The sequence below is a fragment of the Sphaeramia orbicularis genome, chromosome 8, assembly GCF_902148855.1.
Source record: "Sphaeramia orbicularis chromosome 8, fSphaOr1.1, whole genome shotgun sequence".
Taxonomy (NCBI): Eukaryota; Metazoa; Chordata; class Actinopteri; order Kurtiformes; family Apogonidae; genus Sphaeramia; species Sphaeramia orbicularis.
In genome coordinates, this window is record NC_043964.1 from 36636963 (window position 1) to 36664110 (window position 27148).

General features: G+C 33.8%; 1 protein-coding gene across 1 annotated transcript in view; it reads right to left on the bottom strand.

Annotated features, from left to right (window-relative positions):
• The window catches only part of grapa (GRB2 related adaptor protein a), a 104874-nt gene that overhangs the window by 76381 nt on the left and 1345 nt on the right, over window positions 1-27148 (bottom strand). The window contains exons 2-3 of the mRNA XM_030142150.1: window positions 8795-8892; window positions 4424-4543 (exon numbers count right to left, since the gene is read on the bottom strand). Coding sequence (XP_029998010.1) covers window positions 4424-4543; window positions 8795-8892 — 218 coding nt within the window. The remainder of the gene's footprint in view (window positions 1-4423; window positions 4544-8794; window positions 8893-27148) is intronic.

Consider the following 27148-nt stretch of genomic DNA (forward strand, 5'->3'; position numbering starts at 1 on the left):
ATGTGCCAAGTTTGAAGTAAAGTGAAACAAAATTGATGTTTTTATAGACATTTGAAATGTCACCCATTATAAGTAAATGGAAGAAGAAAAAAGATGTAAAAAAAAAAAAAAAAAAAAATCATTAAAAATTAGAAATTTGACCTATTTTTCTCAAAATGTAACCACATGTATTCTGGGTCACTGGCAATCTATAAACCCAATTTAGTATGAGTTCAGTTAATAGTTTTGCTGTTACAGACATTTGAAATTTTGCCCATTAGAAGTAAGTGGGGAAAAAAAAAAAGTTTTTAAAAATTCATACAAATTTGCAGCTTGGTCCTGCATTTCCCAAAATGTAATGTCATCTATTCTGGGTCACTGATAATCTATAAACCGAATTTGGTATGAATTCAACCAAGAGTTTTGCTGCTAGAGTGTTAACAAAAAAATAAAACAAACCAAAAACAATACCCCTTGCTTCCCCTTTGGGGGGAGGGGGGTAATTAGGGAAACAGATTTTTCTAACAGTGGTGTAAAGTTATTTAGGTGTATCCCTTTAGCCCCTGACGTCTCTGTGGTGAGCATTCTGAATGTATGATTTGTTTTATTGCCAAGTTTGAAGTAAACTGAAACAAAATTGATGTTTTTATAGACATTTGAAATGTCACCCATTATATGAATTTTGACCTACTGTTCCAAAAATGTAATCAAATCTATTCTGGATCACTGGCAATCTATAAACCCAATTTGGTAGGAATTCAACCAATAGTTTTGCTGTTAAGAGTGTTAAACAAACAAACCAACCAAAAGCCCTTGCCTCCCCCTCGGGGGTCAGGGTAATAACAGTAACAAGTAATCTGTAATGTATTACAGATTGGAAGTAACTTGCATAACACTGATTGTAACCAAGTATTTGTGTGTGTTTGTGTGTGTACTGCATTTGTACTATCATCATCAGTTTCCAAGAAATCACAAAGTCCACTTTTGGCTGCGTTCGTCGGCTGTGACAGTAGATCAGATTGTCACAGGCTGATGTCAGAGCTGGACCGAGCAGAGCTGAGACTGAAGTTTTCATCGTTTCATCGCTGTCAGGACGTCGGCTCTGACGGGAGAGCTGTCACACAAGGACCACACACTCCTGCAAACAAACACCTGACCCAGTTTGCAAGTTGCTACACCATCCAGTACCAGCAGCACACAGCCCAAAAATAAAAACAACTAGCATCAAATCCTCCCTGTCTCCTCTTGGCAAAGGCATTTTGCAAACGGCACCTTTTCCAATTTTCTCTTATAATTCTCCAAATATTGCAACCTATTTTTTTTTTTCTTCCCTTTGCCTTGCTTTCCTCTCCATAACCAGTAGCCAGACACAGGAATTAAGCAACAACATGATTAAAAACACCCGGAATATCACATATACACGACAAGCGAGTTAAGATGCTTAAACCTTGTTTCAAGCAACCGTAACATAACCTAAAAACCCCAGCCCGGTCGACAGCCGGTGTGTTTTAAAGCCCAGTCAGCTGAGGCAAGAGCCAATGTCTGGTCCAAGGCCTCAGCACCACAATTCAGATCCTACCAACCCCCCCAAATACCCACCTTTCCAAAATCCCAGAAACACAACAGTGAGCCTCAGCTGCATGTCTGACCGTCGCCTCCACACTAGTCGACCAATCGGCCCCATCAGCAGCTCCAGATGCTGCAGTGTGCCAGACAGGATTAGCTTACATCAGGCCAGAGGGGCTGCAGATCCTCCTCCTTCCTCTCAACCCCACACCTTATCCCTCCAAAACTGCACACTGCACACACTCATCTGTGCACACGCTTAAACTGTATGAACCCATAAAGACCCAAACAGCCACCAGCGACCAAAAGCATCTACTGATCTAAACAGTTTAATACCTGTCCATCTGATTAATCCTATCAGTGCATGTAAATAATTGGTGTAAAATACAGTTTGTCATCTTTTCATGGTCATCAGATATGACCCATCTGGATGTTCAGAGGTTCCGTAGTGAGTGTAGAAACATTGATTCACCAGTAAAACCCATGGAGTTGGATCAATAACAGTAGATGGAGACACTGGATTTATTTATTTTAAATAATAAGTAAAATGAACAGAAATGAATAATAAAATTTGCAAAACAATAAATAATGTGAAGAAAAATAAGCAAAAATCAACTAAAATGAAGTTAAAAAAAAAAAAAAATTAGCAAAATGAATAAAAAAACTGGAAGTGATCAATAAAATGAACAATTAATCAACAAAATAAGTAACATGAACAAAATAAGCCAATTGCTAAACCCAAAAAAAATAGAAAAGGCAACAAAATTAACATTAAAATTAATGCAGAAACATTGATCCACCAGTAAAACCGATATAGTTTGTTACTTTGTATACTTGTTTTATGTTCAGTTCATGATATATTTTTCTGACAAAGTCACTTTTTCCTTGATTTTTTCTGATTTGATATAATAACCTTTAAATTTACTCTGAGCTTTTATGAACATCTTCATGATCAGTAAATTAAATATAAGAAAATCTCTGATTTTCACTGAAAAAAAAAATAAATAAATAAGAGGATAATATTATAATAAATGGTGATAAATGTCTTAGGAAAGACAAACAAACCGCGCATCAGATCATATCAGATATGACCCATTTGGATGTTCAAAGGCTCCATAGTAAATGTAGAAACATTGATTCACCAGTAAAACCCATGGAGTTTGATAAATGACAGTGGTTGGAGACACTGGATTTATATATTTTAAATAATAAGTAAAATGAACAGAAATGAATAATAAAATTTGCAAAACAATAAATAATGTGAAGAAAAATAAGCAGAAATGAACTAAAATGAAGTTAAAAAAAGAATAAAATAATCAACAAAATGAGCAAAAATTGTCAAAGTGATCAATAAAATGAACAATAAATGCACAACATAAGTGACATGAACAAAATAAGCCACAAACTGAATAAAACTGATGAAAAAAACAATAAAATAGTCAACAAAATTAACAGAAATGAATGTAGAAACACTGATTCACCAGTAAAACCCATGGAGTTGGATCAATGACAGTGGATGGAGATGTAAATAATTGGTGTAAAATACAGTTTGTCATCTTTTCATGGTCACCAGATATGACCCATTCGGACGTTCAGACGTAGTTACCATGGAAACATCGTCATCTTGTATAATATTGTAAAACTCATGGAGTTGGATCAATGACAGTAGCTGGACATACTTGTTTTTATGTTCAGTTAATAATATTTTTACTGAAAAAGTCACTTTTTCTTCAGTTTTCTCTGTTTCTTATATAATCACTCTCAACTTTAATCTGAGTTTTTCTGAACATCTACCTGATCAGTAAGTTAAGTACAGGTAAATACATGTTTTTAACTTAAAAAATGCGAAATACAATTCGATAATATTGAATAGATCACTCCAGAATAGGCCTGTAAGAAAATATCGGTTCTGCAATATATCACGATATTTCATTTCACAATAGTGTATCGATATTCAAAAGTACTGTATCAATATTTTAGGTATTTATTCAAATGCAGATATTGTGGAGGTTCATTTTTGTTTTTTTGGTTTTCTTTGATGTTTATATCTTATTTGTTAATATTTAACACTTTTTTATTCAATAATGTTAGTTCCTTTGTTGGGATTGCACAAAAATAATGTTCTGATATTAGTTCTGAACTAATAGAATATGAACATTTGAACAGGATCTTAAACTGTAATGTCTGTAAAACATAATTTAAGTTTGAACAGAGGAAAATTTCGTGATATAGCATTAGATCCTGTTGTGATCGAATAAAAATGTGTTTGGTATTTGCACAGATTTCTGGTGGAATTCAATTCTTCAAGGAAATAATCATTAAAAAAAAAAAAAAAAGAAAAAAAAGAAAACAAAAAAAACTGCCTTTTTAACAGTATCGTGACATATCGTGATATATCGTATCGTGATCCTGAGTATTATGATTTGTATCGTATCGCCAGATTCTTGCCGATACACAGCCCTACTTAAGAAATGCGAAATCTTGAGAAAAACTCATTTGGGAACTGCAGCAAAAGTAGCATGGGGTCTTTAAGGGTTAATGAACAAAAACAAGGCTACAAATGATGTAAAAATGCGTGCATCTATGCAGACATTATATATTTACATGGAGCTGCTTATTGAATTAAGCTGCATTAGTAGAGATGGCATTAAATGAATGATCCCTGTGGGAAAACAAGGTTGTTGCAGTGAATAGGGGATACACAGAGGACAGGAGGAATACTGTAATAAACAAGAATTCATACATGAAAGGGATGTGGAGATGGAATATAGAGGATTTACACCCCAAGGCACAAATGCATGACTATGTAAATGGGAATGACCATATCTGGCTGAAATATTCCAGCAGTGGGGTTTGATTGTATGTGTGATTATCCTACCTGACAGACATGGAGAACTCTCCAGGAGCGCTCTCACTCTCTCGGACCAGAAACGCTCCACATTCCCTGTGTCTGAGTCGACTTTCTGCCACACCGCGAGATATACGACCGGCAAACCAGCTGGTGGGGAGGGGAAAAAAAAAAAAAAAAAAAAAAAAAAAGAACATGAAGGAGAAGATGAGTCCAGGTGTCTGATGCACCACTGTTCACAGTTCTACACATAAAAACATGTTCCTGTGAGGTGTTTGTCCTGGTGTCAAATGCAATGAAAATATGTGGAGTTAAATAAAAGAGACATGCAGCTCAGATCAGTGCTGACAGATGAATAAAACAGAGGTAGAGGATGGAGGGAATATGTAAAAATTAGGATGTTTGTGAAGTTATTTTTAGACCGACTGCTAAATATACAAAACACACAAAACAAATCCCCCAAATGCAGGATTTCAGTTGTCAGCTGTGAAGTCTAAGTAATAGTGTCATTTTCACTTCTTTTTTTTTTTTTTTTTTTTGCTCATTAGTCGTGCTTAGCAGAGCAGTTTATTCAGATGCAAGGTTTGCATAAATGATGTTCCGCTTTCATCAACCTGTATTCTGCAAAACCAGTGGATTTGGTGACTCAACTGAGGAGATAAAGCACATCCACTGACTATTATTTAAGGCTAAAGGATCATTTTTTTGGGTTGTGTGAAGTGTAGAAAAGAAGAGAAAAACAAAGAAAAAAAAAAAAACACTCAAGAGTGACCCCCGCAAGGTTATGATAGTTTTGGATTTTTCATTATAGTTTATTTTTATTTAGTTTTGACCTTTTTTTCTCTAATTCCGTGGCTTTATTACAAGATGACGTGACATTCTTATTATATTTTGAACTTTTATTACATAATGGGAATTTATTACATAATGTGGCTCAACAGACCCTCCAGAGCAAGGTTATAATCGTTTTGGAATTTTCATTATAGTTTAGTTTTATTTAGTTTTGACTTGTTTTTCTCTAATTCCGTTAGTTTTAATTATCTTTTTTAGAGCAGATTTGCTAGTTTTTATTAGTTTTCGTTATTTTCTAAATGCTTACTTTTAGTTTAGTTTTAGTTTTTTTATATCTTTTCTCTTCCTCGCTGTCGTATTCAAATAAATCCCAGACAGGACTCTGCTGCTTTCTCCCAGCTTTAGTCTCCATGTTTCCAGGTAGAGTGGGGATGAGAAGACGACTGGAAACCACAAGTGACAAGAAGTGACGGACCGTGAAGTTCCGTACGGTGCCGCTAGCTAAAATTGTTAGAGCGAAATAAATCGCTTTCATATCAATCCGACATTGACAACAACAAAAACGAAGGGAATTTTATCCATAATTTTTATCCGTTTTAGTTAGTTTTATAAGCACACAATGCAATTTCAGTTTGTTATCGTTTTTTTCTTTTAATTATAGTTTTTATTTATTTCAGTTAACGAAAATGTTTTTACAATTTTAGTTTTCGTCATTTTGTTAGTTTTCGTTAACGATAATAACCTTGGCTCCCAGTAGGCCTGCCCCACAGTTTAAGAAGCATTGTGTTAATAATATATTTAGCAAAAAAATTACTTTTGCTTCAGTTTTATCCGTTTCAATCTAACCCCTTGCAGACGGTTGTTGCAAATTCGCCTCAATATGTTTTTGTAACGAGGCACTGCTCAACACAGTGAATGTACGTACGTTACCTGATTATTTATGATCCCTGACATTCGTGGATCAAAGTCAATGGTCTGTTTCTGTAACGGTGTTATTAATTTCATGTCATTCTACTGATTTTTGGATCCTTTTTAGTTTTTTTTTTTGGGATTGTTGACTGGAATAACTGATCAATATTTGCATTTTTTGTTTTTTTTTTATTTTGTTTTTTGTGTGTTTTTTTGTTGTTCTGTTTTTGTTTGATTGCTGCTGTTGTTCACTTTGTCTTATTGTTTACTTTATTGCGTATTCATTTTGTATTGCCTTCAAGGATGTACTGTATGGATGTAAATATTTTTTTATGCACTTTTCTGGTATGTCAATATAGGTGTGTGTGTATGTATGTATGTGTATGTGAACATGATAAGTGAGGTTAAGTGTTTGGATTTTTCATACATTATACTGATAGGAAGCTAAAGGATAGACTTTGTTTTTATGCATGTGTATATGTTTTTTCATGTTTTCTTGCAACACTGCAAAAATCAAAATCTTACTAAGTGTATTTTTCTCATTTCCAGTCAAAATATCTCATCACACTTAAAATAAGACATAATTCATGCTTAATTCAAGCAAAAAAAATTGCCAATGGAACAAGTGAAAATAATCTTAAGATTTCTTGAAATAAGATTTTCTATTGTCTAAAAATAAGTTCTTATATCTCACTGAAAAGTTACTGTTTAGGTGATTATGTTTTATTTTAAGTGTGATGAGATATTTTGACAAAAAATGAAAAAAAAAAAAACACTTGGTAAGATTTAGATTTTTGCAGTGAATCTGTTTTATTTTTAAGGACTAAATCGGATTACTTTTGTTTTGTTGCATATTCAAAATAAACTAAACTAAACTGAACTGATATTAGCATCAATTTAATAATATACATTCATTCCTTAATTTTCTGAACCCGCTTTATCCTCACTAGGGTCACGGGGGTAGTTTGGAGCCTATCCCAGCTACATAGGGGGGTATATACATACCTGACACTGGGAATTTTGTTTAATAAATTACCCTTATGCCAATTATGCCTAATGTCCCAAATTTGTATTATAGTTACAGTAGGAACTAAATTCAAATTTATTTTATCTCAACTTAATTTAGGATTTGGGTCACAGCAGGAACACAAATATATATATTTTTTCTGTTATTACCTCCGCCAAGGAATGGCAGAGGTTATGTTTTCATCGGGGTTTGTCTGTTAGCAAGATAACTCCAAAAGTTACGAACAAATTTTCATAAAATTTTCAGGAAATGTTGATACTGGCACAAGGAACAAATGATTACATTTTGGTGGTGATCAGAGGGAGGGGCTGATCTGCCTTGGGGGAGATCTGCGCTCTCTGAGTGCTTTTCTAGTTGCAAATAAATTTAGGCAGTAAGGGGATGATAACTTTTGTTTTAACTCTTAGTTTTTATTAACATCTACATCACAGGTGTCAAACATGCGGCCCGGGGGCCAAAACCGGCCCGCCAAAGGTTCCAATCTGGCCCGCGGGATGAATTTGCAAAGTGTAAGTTAGGGCATCAAACTCAAAAATAGTATCATAATAATCTATAAATAATGACAACACTAATTTTTTTTTTCTCTTTGATTTAGTTTTTACTAAAAGCATTAAATTATGAAAATGTTTACATTAACAAACTATCCTTTAAGAATAAAATGTGAATAACCTGAACAAATATGAACAACCTGAAATGTCTAAAGAAAATTAAGTGCAATTTTAACAGTTTTCTGCCTGTTACTAAATGTTTTGTGTCTTTGTAGATCTGATCTGTAATGCATATGTATAAATGATAAATCGAGGCATAATACTGATAAAATTGTACTTATATTTCTTAACAAATTTCATTTTTTTCAGGTTATTCATATCCTTTTTGTCTAGATAGTTTGTAAATGTAAATATTGGTATAATTGAATGTCATTTTTTGCACTAAAACAATTTGGAGTTGTCATTATTTATTGGCTATCATGCTAATATTTTACCGGTCCGGCCCACTTCAGATTAAATTGGGCTAAATGTGGCCCCTGGAAGAAAATGAGTTTGACACCCATGATCTACGTGATCGTCAAGTTAAATATAGGAAAAAACCTGTATTTCACTCATAAAATACAAAATTCAGAGGATAATATGATAATACATGGTAAAAAACTTAGAAAAGGTCAAATATTGAGAAAAAGTTGCGTCAAAAATAGTCATAGATCTGTCAGCGTTAACTGGGTGAGTCCATTTGGATCATGTAAGAAAGACTGTAATAGTTTTTGTTGCCAGTTTAGTGTTTGTCACAGTGTAAGTAGAACCCAGCTGGTGTATGACCATCTGATGGAGACACGGGGTGTACCAGCAGCTTCACTGTAAACACACACACACACACATACGTACACACATGCTGCTGTATTGTGTGTGATTACATAAGGCAGTGAGTGTGTGTTCCCATGGGTAGGCTGCCGTATGCCAGAGTGCAGATGTCCAAAGCAAGAGTAGAAAACACCCGGAGCAACACACACACACACACACACACACACACACATCACTGATGAGCTGTTTGGATTAGACCAGTGTTAAGACGTGTGAAGTACATTCATCTTCTACACAGATATGCATTAAAGATTTCGTGTATGTACATGTGTGTGTGTCTACGTGTGCATGTGTGTGTGTATGTGTGTGTGTACTTACGCGTGTGGCCTCAGATTTATGTAGTTTTTCGGCACAAACCCTTTTCTATTGTGGAGCTCAGCTGTGTACCAGTTCGGATCATCCTCCATGTTGGTGATCTAAGAACAAACAAACACACACACACACTGATGAAATATCACCCGTAATGATGTTGACGTAGGCCGTTGCTGTCGGGTGAAAGCAAAGGCCACCCTCATCCTTTCTGTCCTGCCTGTATATCCATCTCCTTGCCAGGCCTCTCTTCTTCTATTATCCGCTACAGAGGCTTTCATCCTTCTTTTCCTCAAACCGAAGTCCTCAACTCAAACAGAATCCAAAGCCCACAAGATTACTGGCAAGTTCAAATGCCACACAAAACCCTCTGTGATTACACACACAATTGCCAGCAAAACGAACGCGGCCTGAACTACATTAACCCGTATTTCAGCAAAATGTCACAATTTACACCGACTTCAACTAAGTGCACTGGGTTTGTTTATCCAGTCTAATAGTATATGAGCCTGAATTGTGTGTCGGCCTGATCACAGTCAAGGTGTACAAGTATATCTGCAGAAGTTATTAACCCTCTCATGCATGAATTATGAGAACCTTATTTGAGTTGTTTTTGTTTTTTGTTTTTTTTTTTGGGGGGGGGGGGGGGTTGAGTGTTTTTATTCCTCCTTGGGCATGAAAAAAACAATACAATTGAGTTGTTGTTGTTTTTTTTTCATGGATTTACAAAAATGTCCACTCAGCTACACCATGCATTATATTTTTGAAGCAAACAAACAAGTATTTAAAACCCAATATCAGAAAATGATATGAAAACAATGAAATAAAAACATGTTTAATGCTGCTAATCTGATATTTTCTCATATTTTAACTTATTCTAATACTAGTTATTACTCACTTCATGGAGATAATATGCAAAAAATAACAATTAACAATTGATTTCCACTCAAGAACCAATCAAGAACAGCAAAGTTACAGTAATGGTATGAACTGCAGTTTATGAGATGCTGCATAAGTGTCCACTGTGTTGGCTGATATGGAACTATAACAATAAAACCCATGAATATACAAGAGAACAGCTGGAGAATAGCTGTCCACTGTAGTGACCACTATGCATGAAAGGGTTAATCAGTATTGCAAAAAGATCCCCCCAAAACCACTCCCAAAATGTTTCTTCGGCCATCGTATTACTAGATCTCGCAATCCTCCAAATCTGAAGAAAATCGGATAAAAATTGATAAAATGAGTGTGAAAACATGTGCACAATTTTATTGTTTTAAGAGAGCAAAATTATTGTACATAATGTTTTGTAACACAATAAATAATTACTACTCAACTCCTGTGTCTTTTTTATTACAAAATACACACATCACATTGCTTTTCATTTATTGATCATTTTGATTATCAATTCTTATTTTCAGTATTAAAACAATCAACCATTTTGTTCTGAAAACCCTTCTTTTACAGCCCTTTAATTGTAATAATAGAATGGGAACCTGTTACAGGGTGGGGAAGCAAAATTTACAATGAACATTTAGTTGTTTTTTCTCAGCAGGCACTACATCAATTGTTTTGAAACCAAACATATACTGATGTCATAATCATACCTAACACTATTATCCATACCTTTTCAGAAACTTTTGCCCATATGAGTAATCAGGAAAGCAAACGTCAAAGAGTGTGTGATTTGCTGAATGCACTCGTCACACCAAAGGAGATTTCAAAAATAGTTGGAGTGTCCATAAAGACTGTTTATAATGTAAAGAAGAGAATGACTATGAGCAAAACTATTACGAGAAAGTCTGGAAGATACTATTAAAGAAGAATGGGAGAAGTTGTCACCCGAATATTTGAGGAACACTTGCGCAAGTTTCAGGAAGCGTGTGAAGGCAGTTATTGAGAAAGAAGGAGGACACATAGAATAAAAACATTTTCTATTATGTACATTTTCTTGTGACAAATAAATTCTCATGTCTTTCAAATAAATAAAAATAAATAAACTAATTGGTCATACACTGTCTTTCAATCCCTGCCTCAAAATATTGTAAATTTTGCTTCCCCACCCTGTATATGTGCACCCTGTCTGGTACCTTTGATTGTGATCAGGCGTGTGTGTGTGTGTGTGATTTGCTGAATGCACTCGTCACGTCAAAGGAGATTTCAAAAATAGTTGCAGTGTCCATAAAGACTGTTTATAATGGAAAGAAGAGAATGACTATGAGCAAAACTATTACGAGAAAGTCTGGAAGTGGAGGAAGAAAAACAAAAAACAAACCAAAGTTTTTATTAAAGCTCTCAAATCCAAAATCCTAAAGGATCCAACCAAATCCATGAGAAAAATGGCAATTGAACTTGAGGTAGACAACAAGAGCGTTAGAAATGCAGTAAAATATGATTTGAAGTTAAAATCTTACACAAGAACACCAAAACACTTGTTGACAACGGCAACAAACCCAACTTTAGCAATTTTTGGGAATCATGTTTATGGCCGCCTTCTAGTCCAGATCTAAACCCTCTGGATTCTGCTATTTGGGGCGTTTTAGAACATGATACCAATAGAACATCACACAGCAATGTCGACTTTGTTAAAGATACTATTAAAGAAGAATGGGAGAAGTTGTCACCCGAATATTTGAGGAACACTTGCGCAATTTTCAGGAAGCGTGTGAAGGCAGTTATTGAGAAAGAAGGAGGACACATAGAATAAAAACATTTTCTATTATGTCAGTTTTCTTGTGGCAAATAAATTCTCATGACTTTCAATAAACTAATTGGTCATACACTGTCTTTCAATCCCTGCCTCAAAATATTGTAAATTTTGCTTCCCCACCCTGTATATGTGCACCCTGTCTGGTACCTTTGATTGTGATCAGGCGTGTGTGTGTGTGTGTGTGTGTGCTGTCACGATCTACATCTGTCTCAATTAAACTCCAACTCTCATCTTATTTCCACACGTAACAGAATATTACGTACAGTCGCTTGTTTTGCTGCTCGATGCTTGGCCGTATCATGTGACATTCACTTCTTCTTCTACATCCCACAATCAGAAATCATCTTATTTTTTGACATGTTTGACAAGCGTGCAAAATGGTGTGTTGATAAAAGCAGTAAAGGACCATCCTTAATTGTAAAAGACAGCTAATATGCTTTAATGTTTACCCCTTTTTTTTTTCCTTTTTGGGATTTATTTGCTATTCTAATCCAATGTGACACTCTTGTCATTTTGATATTTTAAGCTGTTATGTTTGCTCAGCCCCAATCATACTGACATGTTTTATAAACCCTTTATCTTTCCTACAAAGCTGATATTCACCACATTTCAGAGCTTTTGGAACACCTTGCGTCCGTGCCTTATTGGTAAAACCAGTAGTTAAACATCAAACTAAAAACATGTTGTTTTTTTTTACCAGTTAGGAGTGGTGGAAACTCTTTAGGCGATCATGCCCATCTGCTGAAAAGTTCTGCCTCTATTTGCTTACAGAAGTTTAATTTCATGCACTAGCTGTTTTTACATTGCACATTTAAAGATGTATTGCAAACCATAGAAGAATTTACTTTCCATATCAATCATTGTGTTGCATTTCAGTCAGTTTGGGGTTTTAGTGCTAGAAAACTCAAGGTAATAAAAACCCTCTTTAATGAGCAAGTGACTATTTTTGGTCATTTCTGAACACATTACAAGACAGTGACTGTTAGAGTGAGGATAGTGAGTCGACAATCTCAGGTCCAATGTGGTCTACAGGGTCTGTAAGGTCCACCTCTGCATGAACAGTGAGGGTACCTGCTTTGTTAGGTACCATGAAGTAATGGCACTAATGTAAGGAATGATGTTCAAAGGGAAAATGTGGATGTGGGCAGGGGTCTATGTTGGTCTAATGTTCTAAAATGCATGTTCCTTGTTTTTTTCTTGTATTTTTTTCTATATACTTCTTGGATTTGTTTTTTTTGGGTTTTTTTGCCACTTATGGGCAAGGAGCCAAATATGGTAACTTCATTGACCTTGATTTTCTACATGACAAACTTTTTGTTTTTATTTTACAAAAGTAATAAAGTCTTGTTATGTCCTGCAATAACACACTGAGGTGGAAATGTTGAATTTCAGAGTTTTTCTATGAGTGCCCCATGAAGGGTTGTCGAAGCCAATAATGTAATAATGGCCAATAACATAATAATGGCCGATAATGTTATAACAGCCGATAACGTAATGACGGCCGATAACGTAATAACGGCCAATAACGTAATAACGGCCGATAACATAATAACAGCCAATAACGTAATAATGGCTGATAACATAATAACGGCCGATAACATAATAACGGTCTATAACGTAATAACGGACAGTAACGTAATAATGGCCGATAACGTAATAGCACCCAATAATGTAATAACAGCTGATAACGTAATAACGGCCGATAACGTAATAACAGCTGATAACATACTAACAGCCGATAACATAATAACAGCTGATAACGTAATAACGGGCAATAACGTAATAATGGCCGATAACATGATAACGGTCGATAACATAATAACGGCCGATAACATAATAACGGTCTATAACGTAATAACGGACAGTAACGTAATAATGGCCGATAACGTAATAGCACCCAATAACGTAATAACAGCTGATAACGTAATAACGGCCGATAACGTAATAACAGCTGATAACATAATAACAACCGATAACATAATAACAGCTGATAACGTAATAACGGCCAATAACGTAATAACGGCCGATAATGTAATAACACCCGATAACGTAATGACAGCTGATAACATAATAACGGCCAGTAATGTAATAACGGCCGATAATGTAATAACACCCGATACCGTAATAATGACCGATAATGTAATAACGGCCGATAACATAATAAATTTGCCATTTTTAAAATGTAATAGGCCAATAACGTAATATCTAGCTGATAACGTAATAAATACTTAATAAATGATGTGATAAAAGTCCTGAACCCATAGCCTAATAACTTTTGGCCAGTAACGTTATAACTTATTGGCTAGTTATTATGTTATTGGCCTGGTAAAAAAAAAAAAAAAATCTTAGCAAACATAATAATTGAGCCAATAACGTAATAAGTCATAACGTTATTGTTCAAAAGCTATTATTGGTTCAGGACTTTTATTACGTTATCAGCCAGATATTACGTTACTGGCCTATTACATTTTAAAAATGGCAAATTTATTACTTTACCGGCTGTCATTACGTTATCGGTTGTTATTACATTATTGACTTTGACAAGGGTTAACCCTTTATCGGGCAAGTAACTATTTTTGGTAATTTCCACATGCATTACAAGACAGTGACAGCAACAGTTACAGTGAGTCAACAATCTCAGGTCCAATGTGGTCTCCAGGGTCTGTAAGGTCCACTTCTGCATGAACACTGAGTGGACCTGCTTTGTTACGCTGCAGAAAAGGGGCGTCTAAAAACAAGATAAAATCGCTAAATCTGAGGAAAAAAGTACTCAAAACAAGTGAAATATCTGTCCATGCAGCAAGGTAATTTCACTTGACAAGATCTCTTTAACTAAGATTGTTAAGTCTAGAAATAAGCATGAACACTTAAAATAAGAAATTAACTCTTTAACCCTTTCATGCACAGTGGTCACTACAGTGGACAGCTGTTCAAAGGTGTTCTCTTATATATTCATAGGTTTTGTTGTTTTAGTTTCATATCCACCAACACAGTGGACACTTCTGTATCATCCCATCAACTGCAATTCATACCATTACTTTGCTTATTGTTATTATTATTACCATTATTATTTATTACCATTACCTTGCTGTTCTAGATAAACCTGGTCTGCAGTAACATGTTTGAGTGTAAAAAATTACTAATTGTTAAACAAAAAGTTGTTGTTGTTTTTTTTTGTATATTATATCCATGCAGGCATGTTAAAATGTGAGAAAACATCAGATTATCAGCATTTATTTCATAGTTTTCACATAGTATATCAGTAAATACATGTTTCTTTGCTTCTATCATTAAACACATGGTGTCTAGCTGAGTGGCCATTTTGGTAACTCCATGAAAAATTGGATCATAAAAAATCAATCGCATAGTTTTTTTGTTTGTTTGTTTGTTTTTTTCATGCCTAAATGTCATGAATAAAAACACTCAAAAAAATCTTGATCAAGGTTCTCATAATTCATGCATGAAAGGGTTGAACCAGATGAATTATCTAACGCTTCTAAATCTAAGTTTTGTTGTTTTTTTTTTATCTTGGTAAGAACCAAATTTCCAGTGTAGGTACCATGTTGTAATGGTACTAATGTAAGGAATGATGTTCAAAGAGATAATGTGGATGAGGACAGGGGTCTGGATCAGCACTTTTGTTGTTCTAATGTTCTAAAATACATGTTCCTTTCACCTCACATGTGTTTTTCTTGTATTTTTTATATTTACTTTGAGCATTTCTTTTTGCCACACCAAATATAGTAACTTCGTTGACCTTGATTATCTACATCACAGGTGTCAAACATGCGGCCCGGGGTCCAAATCCGGCCCGCCAAAGGCTTCAATCTGGCCCGTGGGATGAATTTGTGAAATGCAAAAATTACACTGAAGATATTAACAGTCAAAGATGTTACAATAATTTTAGTTCAGGTTCCACAAACAGACCAATTTGATCTCAAATGGATCAGAGCTGTAAAATATTATAATAAAAACCTATAAATAATGACAACTCCTCATATTTCTCTTTGTTTTAGTGTAAATAAATAAATAAAATTACATGAAAATATTTACATTTACAGACTATTCTTTAACAAAAAGTCTTAATAACCTGAACAAATATGAACAACCTTAAATGTCTTAAAAGAGCTAAATGCAATTTTTAACAATATTCTGTCTGTTTCTAAATGTTTTGTGTATTTGTAGATCCACTGTGATCTTGTAATGAACCTGTGTAAATGATAAACTGAGGCAGAATATTGTTAATATTGCCCTTGTTTTTGTTAAAAAATCTCAGTTTGTTCATGTTATTCCCATTTTTAAGGAAAAGTAATTATAATTTAAGGGGAACTGAAATCTACAAGAAAATTAAGTGTAGAACAAACATAAAAAGCCAGTGTATCTCTGTTAGAGGGGTACATCTGTGGAATAATCTGGAGCAAAACTTAAAAATGTCTTCTTCAATCTGTGCATTTAAAAGGACGTATAAATCCACTATAATAACAAAATATAGAACATTATAGAAGTATGCGTAAAATAAGATATTATAGTTAATTGGTTATCATGATAAGAAGATACTATCATATTTATTGATCATTATATTTGGAGTAAATATTTAAAGTGGATACAAATATTATAGTTTATATTAATAACAGTTGATTGTTGCAACTCTGATTGTGTATGAGGTGACTAAAAAAAGTGTATATGAATGGTTTTTATGGATGTTTTGTGTTATTGTAAAAAAAAAAAAAATACACAGAGGAAAATGTGTGTTAACAAAGCAAAGGAAGCGGATCTAGTTTGATTATTAGTTTGTAAAAAGGGAGTGGGAATCAATAAGTTATACTTCTTCCCACTCCTTTTCGAGCACAAAAAAATTGTATTTATTTATTTGTTTTGACCATGTTGTATGAGTCTTTGTTATCTGATGATTCTATGTGCTTGAAATAAACTACTATTACAACTTTGTAGACATAAACATTTTTATTATGTTACTTTACTTTTTTCCACTGTTATTATTTTACTGGTTTGGCCCAGTTGAGATCATATTAGGTCGAGTGAGTTTGACACCCCTGATCTACATAACAATAAAAAATTTCACAAAAGTAATAAAGTCTTGTTATGTCCTCCAATAACACACTAAGGTTAAGATTTTGAATTTCATAGTATTTTTGAGTGCCCTATAAAGGGTTAAAAATGACCCACAAATATTTACTTCTTCACACTTTTTTCTAACTGGAATTTCCTCCATCTGTGGCCACAACCATTAACATCCTCTTCAGTTCTGCTTGTTAATTCCACTTTTCCACTGGGTACCAAACAGTAGTATCTAAAGCGCCTAACTTCACAATAAAACCAGCTTTACTTTCTTCAAATTAAAGCTGGGTTTCTTCTACTTCATCGCCCTGTGCTCCAACACAGAATGTCAGCTTTTGTGGTTTCTTGGGGAAAAGCATATTCACTCTTTACCCTCTCTGGCTTGTAAAATAAAATCCTCGTAGAATTCAGCGACAAGCTCTGTCGTTAAATGCACATTTAGGATGTGTATCCACAAACACACCGCTTTTTCAGCTCTAATGTGGGGTTTTGGTGTCATTTTGGGAAGATAAAGCAATAATAATGTCACTTATGTAATTTTAATTGAGGTCAAACACGACATTCTTCATTGTATTTCTTGACTACTTCCTGTTATTTTGGCTGCTTCCAGTGACAGCTCTGCCGAGGAGTCTGTCACACACTGCAAACCCAATTTTACATCTAAAAATGATCACTTTCATGTGCTGAGGTCTGGGGAACAAAAGACTTGTGTGTGTGTGTATATGTGTGTGTGTGTGTTTTTTTAAAGCCATATTCATGTCCCTTGTGTTAGACTTGGCCGTGCTGTTTTCCAGCTTTAAACAGAATGTCAGAGATGCTACTTTTCATTTAACTATGAGCTATTTTTATCATTTCTTTATGAATCTACCCTTCAGTTTCTCTGACTGATGTGTTGCCATATGGATAGTGCATGAGAGGAGACAAACAAACAATACATCCCAGTTGTATTCGGAATGAAAAACACCGTTCCCACATCCGTCTAGTATTGTTACCTCAGTACAACCACGCAAACAGCACAGTGTCACAATGAGAAGCTCTGGGATGTAAAAAAAAAAAAAAAAAAAAAGTTTCTTGAGAAGGTGTGTGGGTTGTGACACAGTAAAACCCAAAGTAACACAGGAAGTCAGTCAAGAACAGTAACTGTAATGACTTTTTTTTTTTTTTTAACAATAGACGCCCTGGATGAAGTTATTACCTCCGCCAGGACGTATTGTGATCGCTTTGTTTTGTGTGCGTGTTTGTTTGTTTGTTTGTTTGTTATCAAGGTAACTCAAAAAGTTATGGATGGATTTTCATGAAATTTTCATGAAATGTTGATACTTGCACAAGGAAGAAATGATTAAATTTTGGTGGTGATTGGGGGGGGGGGGGGGGGGGTCCAATCAGAAGGAGGAGTGGACTCATAGCATCAGAATGAAAACAAATGAAGGAAAAAATGAACAAAATGCAAAAAAATGAAGAAAATACAAAAATTAAATGAGCACAAATAAAGAAAATAATGAACAAAATGCATAAAAATGAAGAAAATACAGAAATTAAATGAACACAAATGAAGGAAATAATGAACAAAATGCACAAAAATGAAGAAAATATAAAAATGGAACAAAATTAAGAAAAATGAATATAAAAACACAATAAAGAAAAATGAAGAAAATAATGAAGAAAATGAAGAAAAATGAAGAAAATATAAAAACAAAATGACCAAAAATGAAGAAAACAATGAACAAAATGAAGAAAAATGAAGAAAATGAAGAAAAATGAAGAGAATTTAAAAACAACATGAAGAAAAATGAAGAAAATAATGAAGAAAATGAAGAAAAATGAAGAGAATATAAAAACAAAATGTAGAAAAATGAAGAAAATAATGAACAAAATGAAGAAAACAATGAAGAAAATGAAGAAAAATGAAGAGAATAATGAAGAAAATGAAGAAAAATGAAGAAAACAATGAAGAAAAATGAAGAAAATAATGAAGAAAATGAAGAAAAATGAAGAAAATGAAGAGAAATGAAGAAAATAATGAAGAAAATGAAGAAAAATGAAGAGAATATAAAAACAAAATGAAGAAAATAATGAAGAAAATGAAGAAAAATGAAGAGAATATAAAAACAAAATGAAGAAAAATGAAGAAAATAACGAACAAAATGGGGGGCGGGGGGGGGGGGGGGGGGCAGATCTGTCTTGGCGGGGGTCTGCGCTCTGAGTGCTTTTCTTCTTTCACCTGTTATTGTAAAGCTGGTGTCACCTGCTGCTGCAAACAATGACGTAATGTGAGGAATAATTAGAATATCCTGCTGTTTGCCTCACGTATGAACCCAGGTAAAGTTTAAATAGGTGGCCTATGAACTGAGCACGTTTCTTCTGTGTCAATGAAACCGTAAAACACGAGCGAACGTACTGTTGACCCAACCACAATGTTTTTTCCAGAGAACGGGGGATTTTGTTTTTTTGCGATCACTTACCAAAGCGAAAAACCCCATTAGGTCATGATTTATGAACAGGTAAGTGATCTAGAAAGGGAAACTGTCTCAGACCCACAGACAGATTGCTTATTACAATCCCACATAAAGCAGAGAATCACATTCATGGCGTCTCAGTGTTACCTTGTCTGGGAACTAAATGTCACCTTATATTGGCTGCGTCTTCGCTGACAATTAAAATAAATGAATTTGTGTAGCAGTGGTGAGAAAATGCTTTATTCATGTGTTGTCTAATATCGGAACAGCTTCGATCAGGGATGAATTACACAGCAGACGACCTCGTACAATTAAAGGTAAAGACCCCCCCCAAGGCACATGTCATGGGTAATTACCCCACCCCCCCGAAGGAGAGGCAAGGGGTATTGTTTTTGGATCGGTTTATTTGTTTATTTGTCAACACTTTAGCAGCAAAACTATTGGTTCAGTTCAAAGTGGGTTTATAGATTGCCAGTGACCCAGAATAGGTGTCATTACATTTTGGGAAAGGTAGGTCAAAGGTCAAATTTTTTATGATTTTTTTTTTTTTTTTAATCTTAATAATGACAGAAATTTGTATGCGGGGGGGGGGGGGGGGGGGGGGGGGGGTTGTGCCTGGCACCACTTGTTTAGTGTGGCAGCGTTTTTATGATACACACATATATAAGGGTATAAAGTCTATTTGAGATACATTTGAGTATTGGAAAATTACACTGTTAAAAAAAAAAAAAAAAAGGTAAAAAAAAACCCTAATATTCCAGCAGCTGGGGCGCCAAAAAAAATACTGTTAAATAACGCAAAATAACCATCTCATAAAAATACAGTAATTTTCCATAACTAAAATACAGTTTTTTGCCCTAACTTTACATGAGATTTTGCATATTTTTTTTGACTTTTTAATATTTACATGTATTAAAACAATCAAATTACCTATAAATATATATAGAAATAATTTTCAATGAGACTAAGTTGTACAATCCACCGGTTAAAAACTGTATTTGGAAAGTTTATCAGTGCTTATACATGTTATACATTCATAAAAACACATTTATTCAACAGTTTTGTTGTGAAACCTCCTGTAATTACACAAGATATTTGTCAATTAACAAACAAGTCTTGTTAAACTTACAGAACAAATACTTCTTTAACGGTTAATTGTCAGTAATTTTATCTGGGTTTAGTTTTTTTTTTTTTTTTTCAGTATTAAACTTTAAATTAACAGTTTAATCTCATAAATAGAAAAGAAATATTTATGAAATTACGATACATTTGCAAATGTATTTTAACGATATTTTTCTGTGAAAAAAGAAAAAAATTCTGTTAAAAAATGGAAATTTTGTGGTTATTCACAGTTACAGTTTTTTCGTGTTATTTTACATTTGACGTGTAAAATCACAGTCTGTTTTTGTAATTTCATTGATATTTTCCTGAATCTTAAAAACACAGGAAAAATCTGTAACATAAACAGTGAAAATTCTGTTAAATTACAGATTTTTTTTTACAGTGTAGGGTTTGTGATACTGTTAACCCTTAAAGACCCAAACAGCCACCGGTGACACAAACCATCTACAGATATAAAATGTTTAATACCTGTTGATCCACTAATCCTATCAATATATGTTAATAATCCGTGTAAAATTCGGTTTTTCATCTTTTCGTGGTCATCAGATATGACCCATTTGGACGTTCAGAGGCTCCGTAGTTACCGTGGAAACACAGTCATCTTCTACAACATTGATTCACCAGTAAAACTCATGGAGTTGGATCAGTGACAGTGGACGGACACACTTGGTTTACGCATTTTAAATAATAACTAAAATGAACAGAAACGAATAAAAAAAATGGAAAACTATAAATAATGTGAAGAAAAATAAGTAAAAATGAACTAAAATGAAGTAAAAAAAAAAAAGAATGAAAGAATCAACAAAATAAGTAACATGAACAAAATTAGCCACAAACTGAACAAAACTGATGAAAAAAACAACAAAGTAGGCAACAAAATGAACAAAAAAAAACGTACGTAAAATGACTAAAAATGAACAAAAATGAAAGAAAATTCACAAAATGGTAAATAACATGGTGAAAATAAGCAAGAAAATGAGCAAAAACAGCCAAAGTTATCAATAAAATGAACAAAACCCATGGAGATGGATCAATGACAGCGGATGGACACTTGTGTTTACATTCACTTTGCAATATCTTTGGTGAAAAATAACTTAAATAACTTCTTCTTTTTTCTCTGCTTTGATATAATTAACTTTATATTCATGAACATCTACATGATCTGTGAATAAATTAAAGGAAAATACATGATTTACACCAAAAAATGCCAAATACTGAGGATGTTATTATTTAAAAAATGTGATAAATCAGTTAAGAAAGGTAGAAATAGAGAAAAATTATTTGAGAACTACCACAAAAGTAGCACTGGGTCTTTATGGGTTAATTCTATATCTATTTTTTATTTTTTATTTTTTAGTTTTATAGTTTATATATCTGTTGCAGACAGCAGTTTAATTTGTGTGGCGTTCAAAGCACTGACTGAGCCATATTTATCCTCTTTACAATAGTTTTCCAAAGTAATCTTCAGCCCATGTGTTATAATAATGTCACTTATGTCATTTTAATTGAGGTCAAACACTTTGCAATATCTTTGGTGAAAAATAACTTCTTCTGTTTTCTCTTCTTTGATATAATTAACTTTATATTCATGAACATCTACATGATCTGTGAATTAAATACAGGAAAATACATGATTTATACCAAAAAAATGGCAAATACAGAGGATGATATTGTTAAAAAATGTGATAAATCAGTTAAGAAAGGTAGAAATAGAAACAAAAAAATAATTTGAGAACTACCATAAAAGTAGCACTGGGTCTTTATGGGCTAAGTCTATATCTTTTTTTTTTTTTTTCTTTAGTTTTATAGCTTCTATGCAAAGATCTGTTGCAGACAGTGGTTGAATTTGTGTGGCGTTCAAAGCACTGACTGACCATATTTATCCTCTTTACAATAGTTGTCCGCTGTAATCCTCAGCCCATGTGTTTGTGATGATGGTTCTCGATACAGTGGCATCTGAGCGACTGGAGATCACATGTTCAGCTTAGGCGTCTTAGGAATCTTCGCCTTTTATATTCAGATTCCCTGAGTCTTTTCATTCTGTTCTGCACCATAGAGGGTGATATACCCAAATCCCTCCTGTCTTTTCTTTGAGGAACATTGTCTTTAACCCACAGAGACTTAAGCAGCCACCGCTGATCAGAAGCATCGACTGATCTAGAACGTTTAATCACTTCTGAACCGCTAATCTTAAAATCCTTGAGTAATACAACACAAGTAATAGCCACTAATACATTAAAATACATCAGGTAAATAAAAAATGTCTCAGCTGGTGTGTAAACAAGGTCATTTTCTGCAACATTAATTCACCAGTAAAACCAAATATCAATGGTCATGTTGAATTTACTCTGAGCTTTTACAAATGTCTACAGGTAGTACATGAAATAGGAAAACACCTGCTGATCAGTCACTTAGTAAAAGGTTAAATCATGTGGAGGTCGTCGCAAAAACAGCTATAGGTCTGTAAGAGATCTTTCCTGGATGCTACTTTTGTCCCAAATCAGGAACTCAGAAGGTTATTTCATTATATTTAACCCTTTATAGGACGCTCATAAAAAATACTCTGAAAATCAAAATTTCAACCTTAGTGTGTTATTGGAGGATTTAACCCTTTCATACATAGTGGTCACTCCAGTGGACAGTTATTCTCCAGCTGTTCTCTTGTATATTCATGGGTTTTGTTGTTTTAGTTCCGTATCAGCCAACACAGTGGACGCTTTTGCACCATCTCATAATAATACACTGACATTCAGACCATTACTGTAACTTTGCTGTTCTTGATAAACCTGATCTGCACTAACATGATTAGTGTAAATCAGTTGCTAATTGTTATTAGACTGTAATTAACAGGTTTTTTGTCTTTTTTTTTGTAATACAAAGGTTTTTCATATATATACAGGGTGGGGAAGCAAAATTTACAATGAACATTTAGTTGTTTTTTCTCAGCAGGCACTACGTCAATTGTTTTGAAACCAAACATATATTGATGTCATAATCATACCTAACACTATTATCCATACCTTTTCAGAAACTTTTGCCCATATGAGTAATCAGGAAAGCAAACGTCAAAGAGTGTGTGATTTGCTGAATGCACTCGTCACACCAAAGGAGATTTCAAAAATAGTTGGAGTGTCCATAAAGACTGTTTATAATGGAAAGAAGAGAATGACTATGAGCAAAACTATTACGAGAAAGTCTGGAAGATACTATTAAAGAAGAATGGGAGAAGTTGTCACCCGAATATTTTGAGGAACACTTGCGCAAGTTCAGGAAGCGTGTGAAGGCAGTTATTGAGAAAGAAGGAGGACACATAGAATAAAAACATTTTCTATTATGTACATTTTCTTGTGGCAAATAAATTCTCATGACTTTCAATAAACTAACTGGTCATACACTGTCTTTCAATCCCTGCCTCAAAATATTGTAAATTTTGCTTCCCCACCCTGTATATATATATATATATATATATATATATGTATGTGTGTGTGTGTGTGTATGTATGTATGTATGTATATATATGTATATATATATATATATATATATATATATATATATATATATATATATATATTTTTTTTTTTTTTTTTTTTTTTTTTTTTTTTTTTTTTTTCTCCATGAAGTGAGCAATAACTAGTATTAAAATATGTTAAAATGTGAGAAAACATCAGATTAGCTGCATTAAAAATGTTTTCATATCACTTTCTGATATTGGGTTTTAACCCTTTCATGTACAGTGGTCACTACAGTGGACAGCTATTCTACAGCTGTTCTCTTGTATATTCATGGGTTTAGTTATTTTAGTTCCATATCAGCCAACACAGTGGACACTTATGCATCATCTCATAAACTGCAATTCATACCATTACTGTAACTTTGCTGTTCTTGATTGGTTCTTGAGTGGAAATCAATTGTTAATTGTGATTTTTTGCATATTATGTCCATGAAGTGAGTAATAACTAGTATTAGAATATGTTAAAATATGAGAAAACATCAGATTAACAACACTAAAAATGTTTTTATTTAATAGTGTTCACTTTCTGATGGTGGATTTTAAATACATGTTTCTTTGCTTTAACGGTTAAACTCATGGTGTCCAGCTGAGTGGACATTTTTGTAACCCATGAAAAATAGGTTCATTAAAAAAAATTCAATCATGTTATTTTTTTCATGCCTAAAGAGGAATAAAAACACTCAAAACAAAAATCTCAACTAAGGTTCTCATAATTCATGCATGAAAGGGTTAAACATTTTTTAAGAGTTATGTCTAAAATCAAGGTCATTGAAGTTACCATATTTGGTTCTTTACCCACAAGTGGCAAAAAAAAAAAAAAAAGAAAAAAAATTCCAAGAAGTAAATATAAAAAACACAGGAAAACACATGTAAAGTGAAAGGATCATGTATTTTAGAACATTAGAACATCACTTTTAGAACATTAGACCAACATAAGTGGTGATCCAGACACCTGTCCACATCAAGGTTCAAATAATTTTGGATTTTTCATTATAGTTTAGTTTTATTTAGATTTGACTTTTTTTTTTCTCTTATTCAGTTAGTTTTCATTAGTTTTTAGAGCAGATTTGCTAGTTTTTATTCGTTTTCATTTTTTTGTAAATGCTTAGTTTTTGTTTAGTTTTAGTATTAATTTTAGTTTTGTCATATCTTTTCTCTTCCTCGCCGTCGTATTCAAATAAATCCCAGACAGGACTCTGCTGCTTTCTCCCAGCTTTAGTCTCCATGTTTCCAGGTAGAGTTGGGACCAGAAGACGACTGGAAACCACAAGTGATGAGAAGTGACGGACCGTGAAGTGTCGTATGGTGCTGCTGGCTAAAATTGCTAGAGCGAAATAAATTGATTTCATATCAATCCGACATTGACAAAGACGAAAACGAAGGGAATTTTATCCATAATTTTTAGAAGTTTTAGTTAGTTTTGTAAGCACACTAGGGTGGTCCAATAATCATGGTAAAAAATAAAGTTTCAGATAACCTCAATTAGAACCCTGCATTAGGTTTTGGCAGTCAAAAGATGATTTAGGAAAAAATTTGGAAGAAAAAGGAGATGTTTTAGAGGTTGCACAAGTTGCTGGAAGTTTCCTGGAAATTGGCTATGGATCTGCCACAAACATTCTTCAGAATTCCTCCAGAAGACTGGGCTGATGATGAAGACTTTCAGAGGGCTGCTAAAATTGTGCATTCCAGAAAAGTTGTCAATCATGTTGCTGAAAGAGGGGTGGAGCTTATTCAAGACTTCAACTGTAGCCGAACAAAAAATGAAGATCAGAAACAGTATTTGCTCCAAGTTGTCAAAGAACACAGGAACATTTTTTGTAATTTCAATAAAGCAACAGTGGTTGCTGGACTTTTTAAGTAACATTTTTATGCGAGTTGCAGTTTGATTTTGAAAATAAAATTACAAATTATTCTAATATGCCTTATTCATTTGGCTAGTTATGTTATAGTATAAAGAGCAATCTTCACGTGTCTTGTGCAACCTCTAAATATTAATTAATTTGCATCAAATTTGGACCGAAGTAATTTGGCCAGATATGGAACCAAATGCAGGGTTCTAATCCAGAGAATCTAAAAAAAAATTTTTTGGACCACCCTAAAGCACACAATACAGTTTCAGTTAGTTATCGTTTATTTCTGCTAATTATAGTTTTTATTTATTTTAGTTAAGGAAAATATTTTTTCAGTTCTACTTTTCGTCATTTCATTAGTTTTCGTTAACGATAATAACCTTGGTCCACATCTACATTCTCCCTTTGAACATCATTCCTTACATTAGTACCATTACTTCATGGTACCTAACAAAGCAGGTCCACTCACTGTTCATGCAGAGGTGGACCTTACAGACCCTGTAGACCACATTGGACCTGAGTTTTGCCTCACTGTCTTCACTGTAACCCAGGGGTGTCAAACATGCGGCCCGGGAGCCAAATCCAGCCCGCCATAGGATCTAGTCTGGCCGGTGGGATGAATTTGTGAAATGCAAAAATTACCCTGAAAATATTAACAATCATTTTAGTTCAGGTTCCACATTCAGACTAGTTCAATCTCAACTGGGTCAGACCAGTAAAATACTGTCATAATAACCTATAAATAATGGCAACTCCAAATTTTCTCCTGGAAAATGTAAATGTTTTCATGTAATTTTACTGTATTTACACAAAAACTAATTATCATTTCTCAAAAACCATGAATAACCTGAAGAAATACAAACAACCAGAAATGTGTTAAGAAGTGCAATTTTTAAATAGTCTGTCTGTTACTAAATGTTTTGTGTATTTGTAGATCAGCTGTGATCTGTAAGTTTTAATGAACATGTGTAAATGATAAACTCAAGCATAATATTGTTAAAATTGCACCTATTTTTCTTTAGAAATGTTGGTTTGTTTATGTTATTCACATTTTTTCAAAGGATAGTTTGTAGATGTAAAGCTTTTCATAATGTAAATTTACTTTTTCGCTGGAGTTGACATTATTTATGTATCATTATGTTATTATTTCACTGGTCCGGCCCACTTGGGGTCAAACTTGCCTGAATGTGACCCCTGAACTAAATGAGTTTCACACCCCTGCTGTAACCGTTATTGTCACTGTCTTGTAATGTGTGCGGAAATGACCAAAAATAGTCACTTGCCCGATAAAGGGTTAAATCATTTCTAGCCCTAAATTTTTCCTGTTCTAACTTTTTCTTGAATATGTTGAAGCGTGAATGTGGCGAGAGTATGTATATTTACAAATTAAACAGAGCTGAACATAATTAAATACCAGTCCAAGTCAATTTTAATAAGGCTGTTGGGGTTGCTGTGATGTTGGATGTTGCTGGAAATATGCCGAATGCATAATAAATATTTGTTTTTATGCTGGTATGTGCTTTATGCAGCAATTGTTTGTGGAAAAAAACACATTTTAATAGTCCCATCTATCACATGCATATTGTATACACAGCCCTACTCACTTCCCCCTCCACCTGCTTCATCTACCTCAAGTGA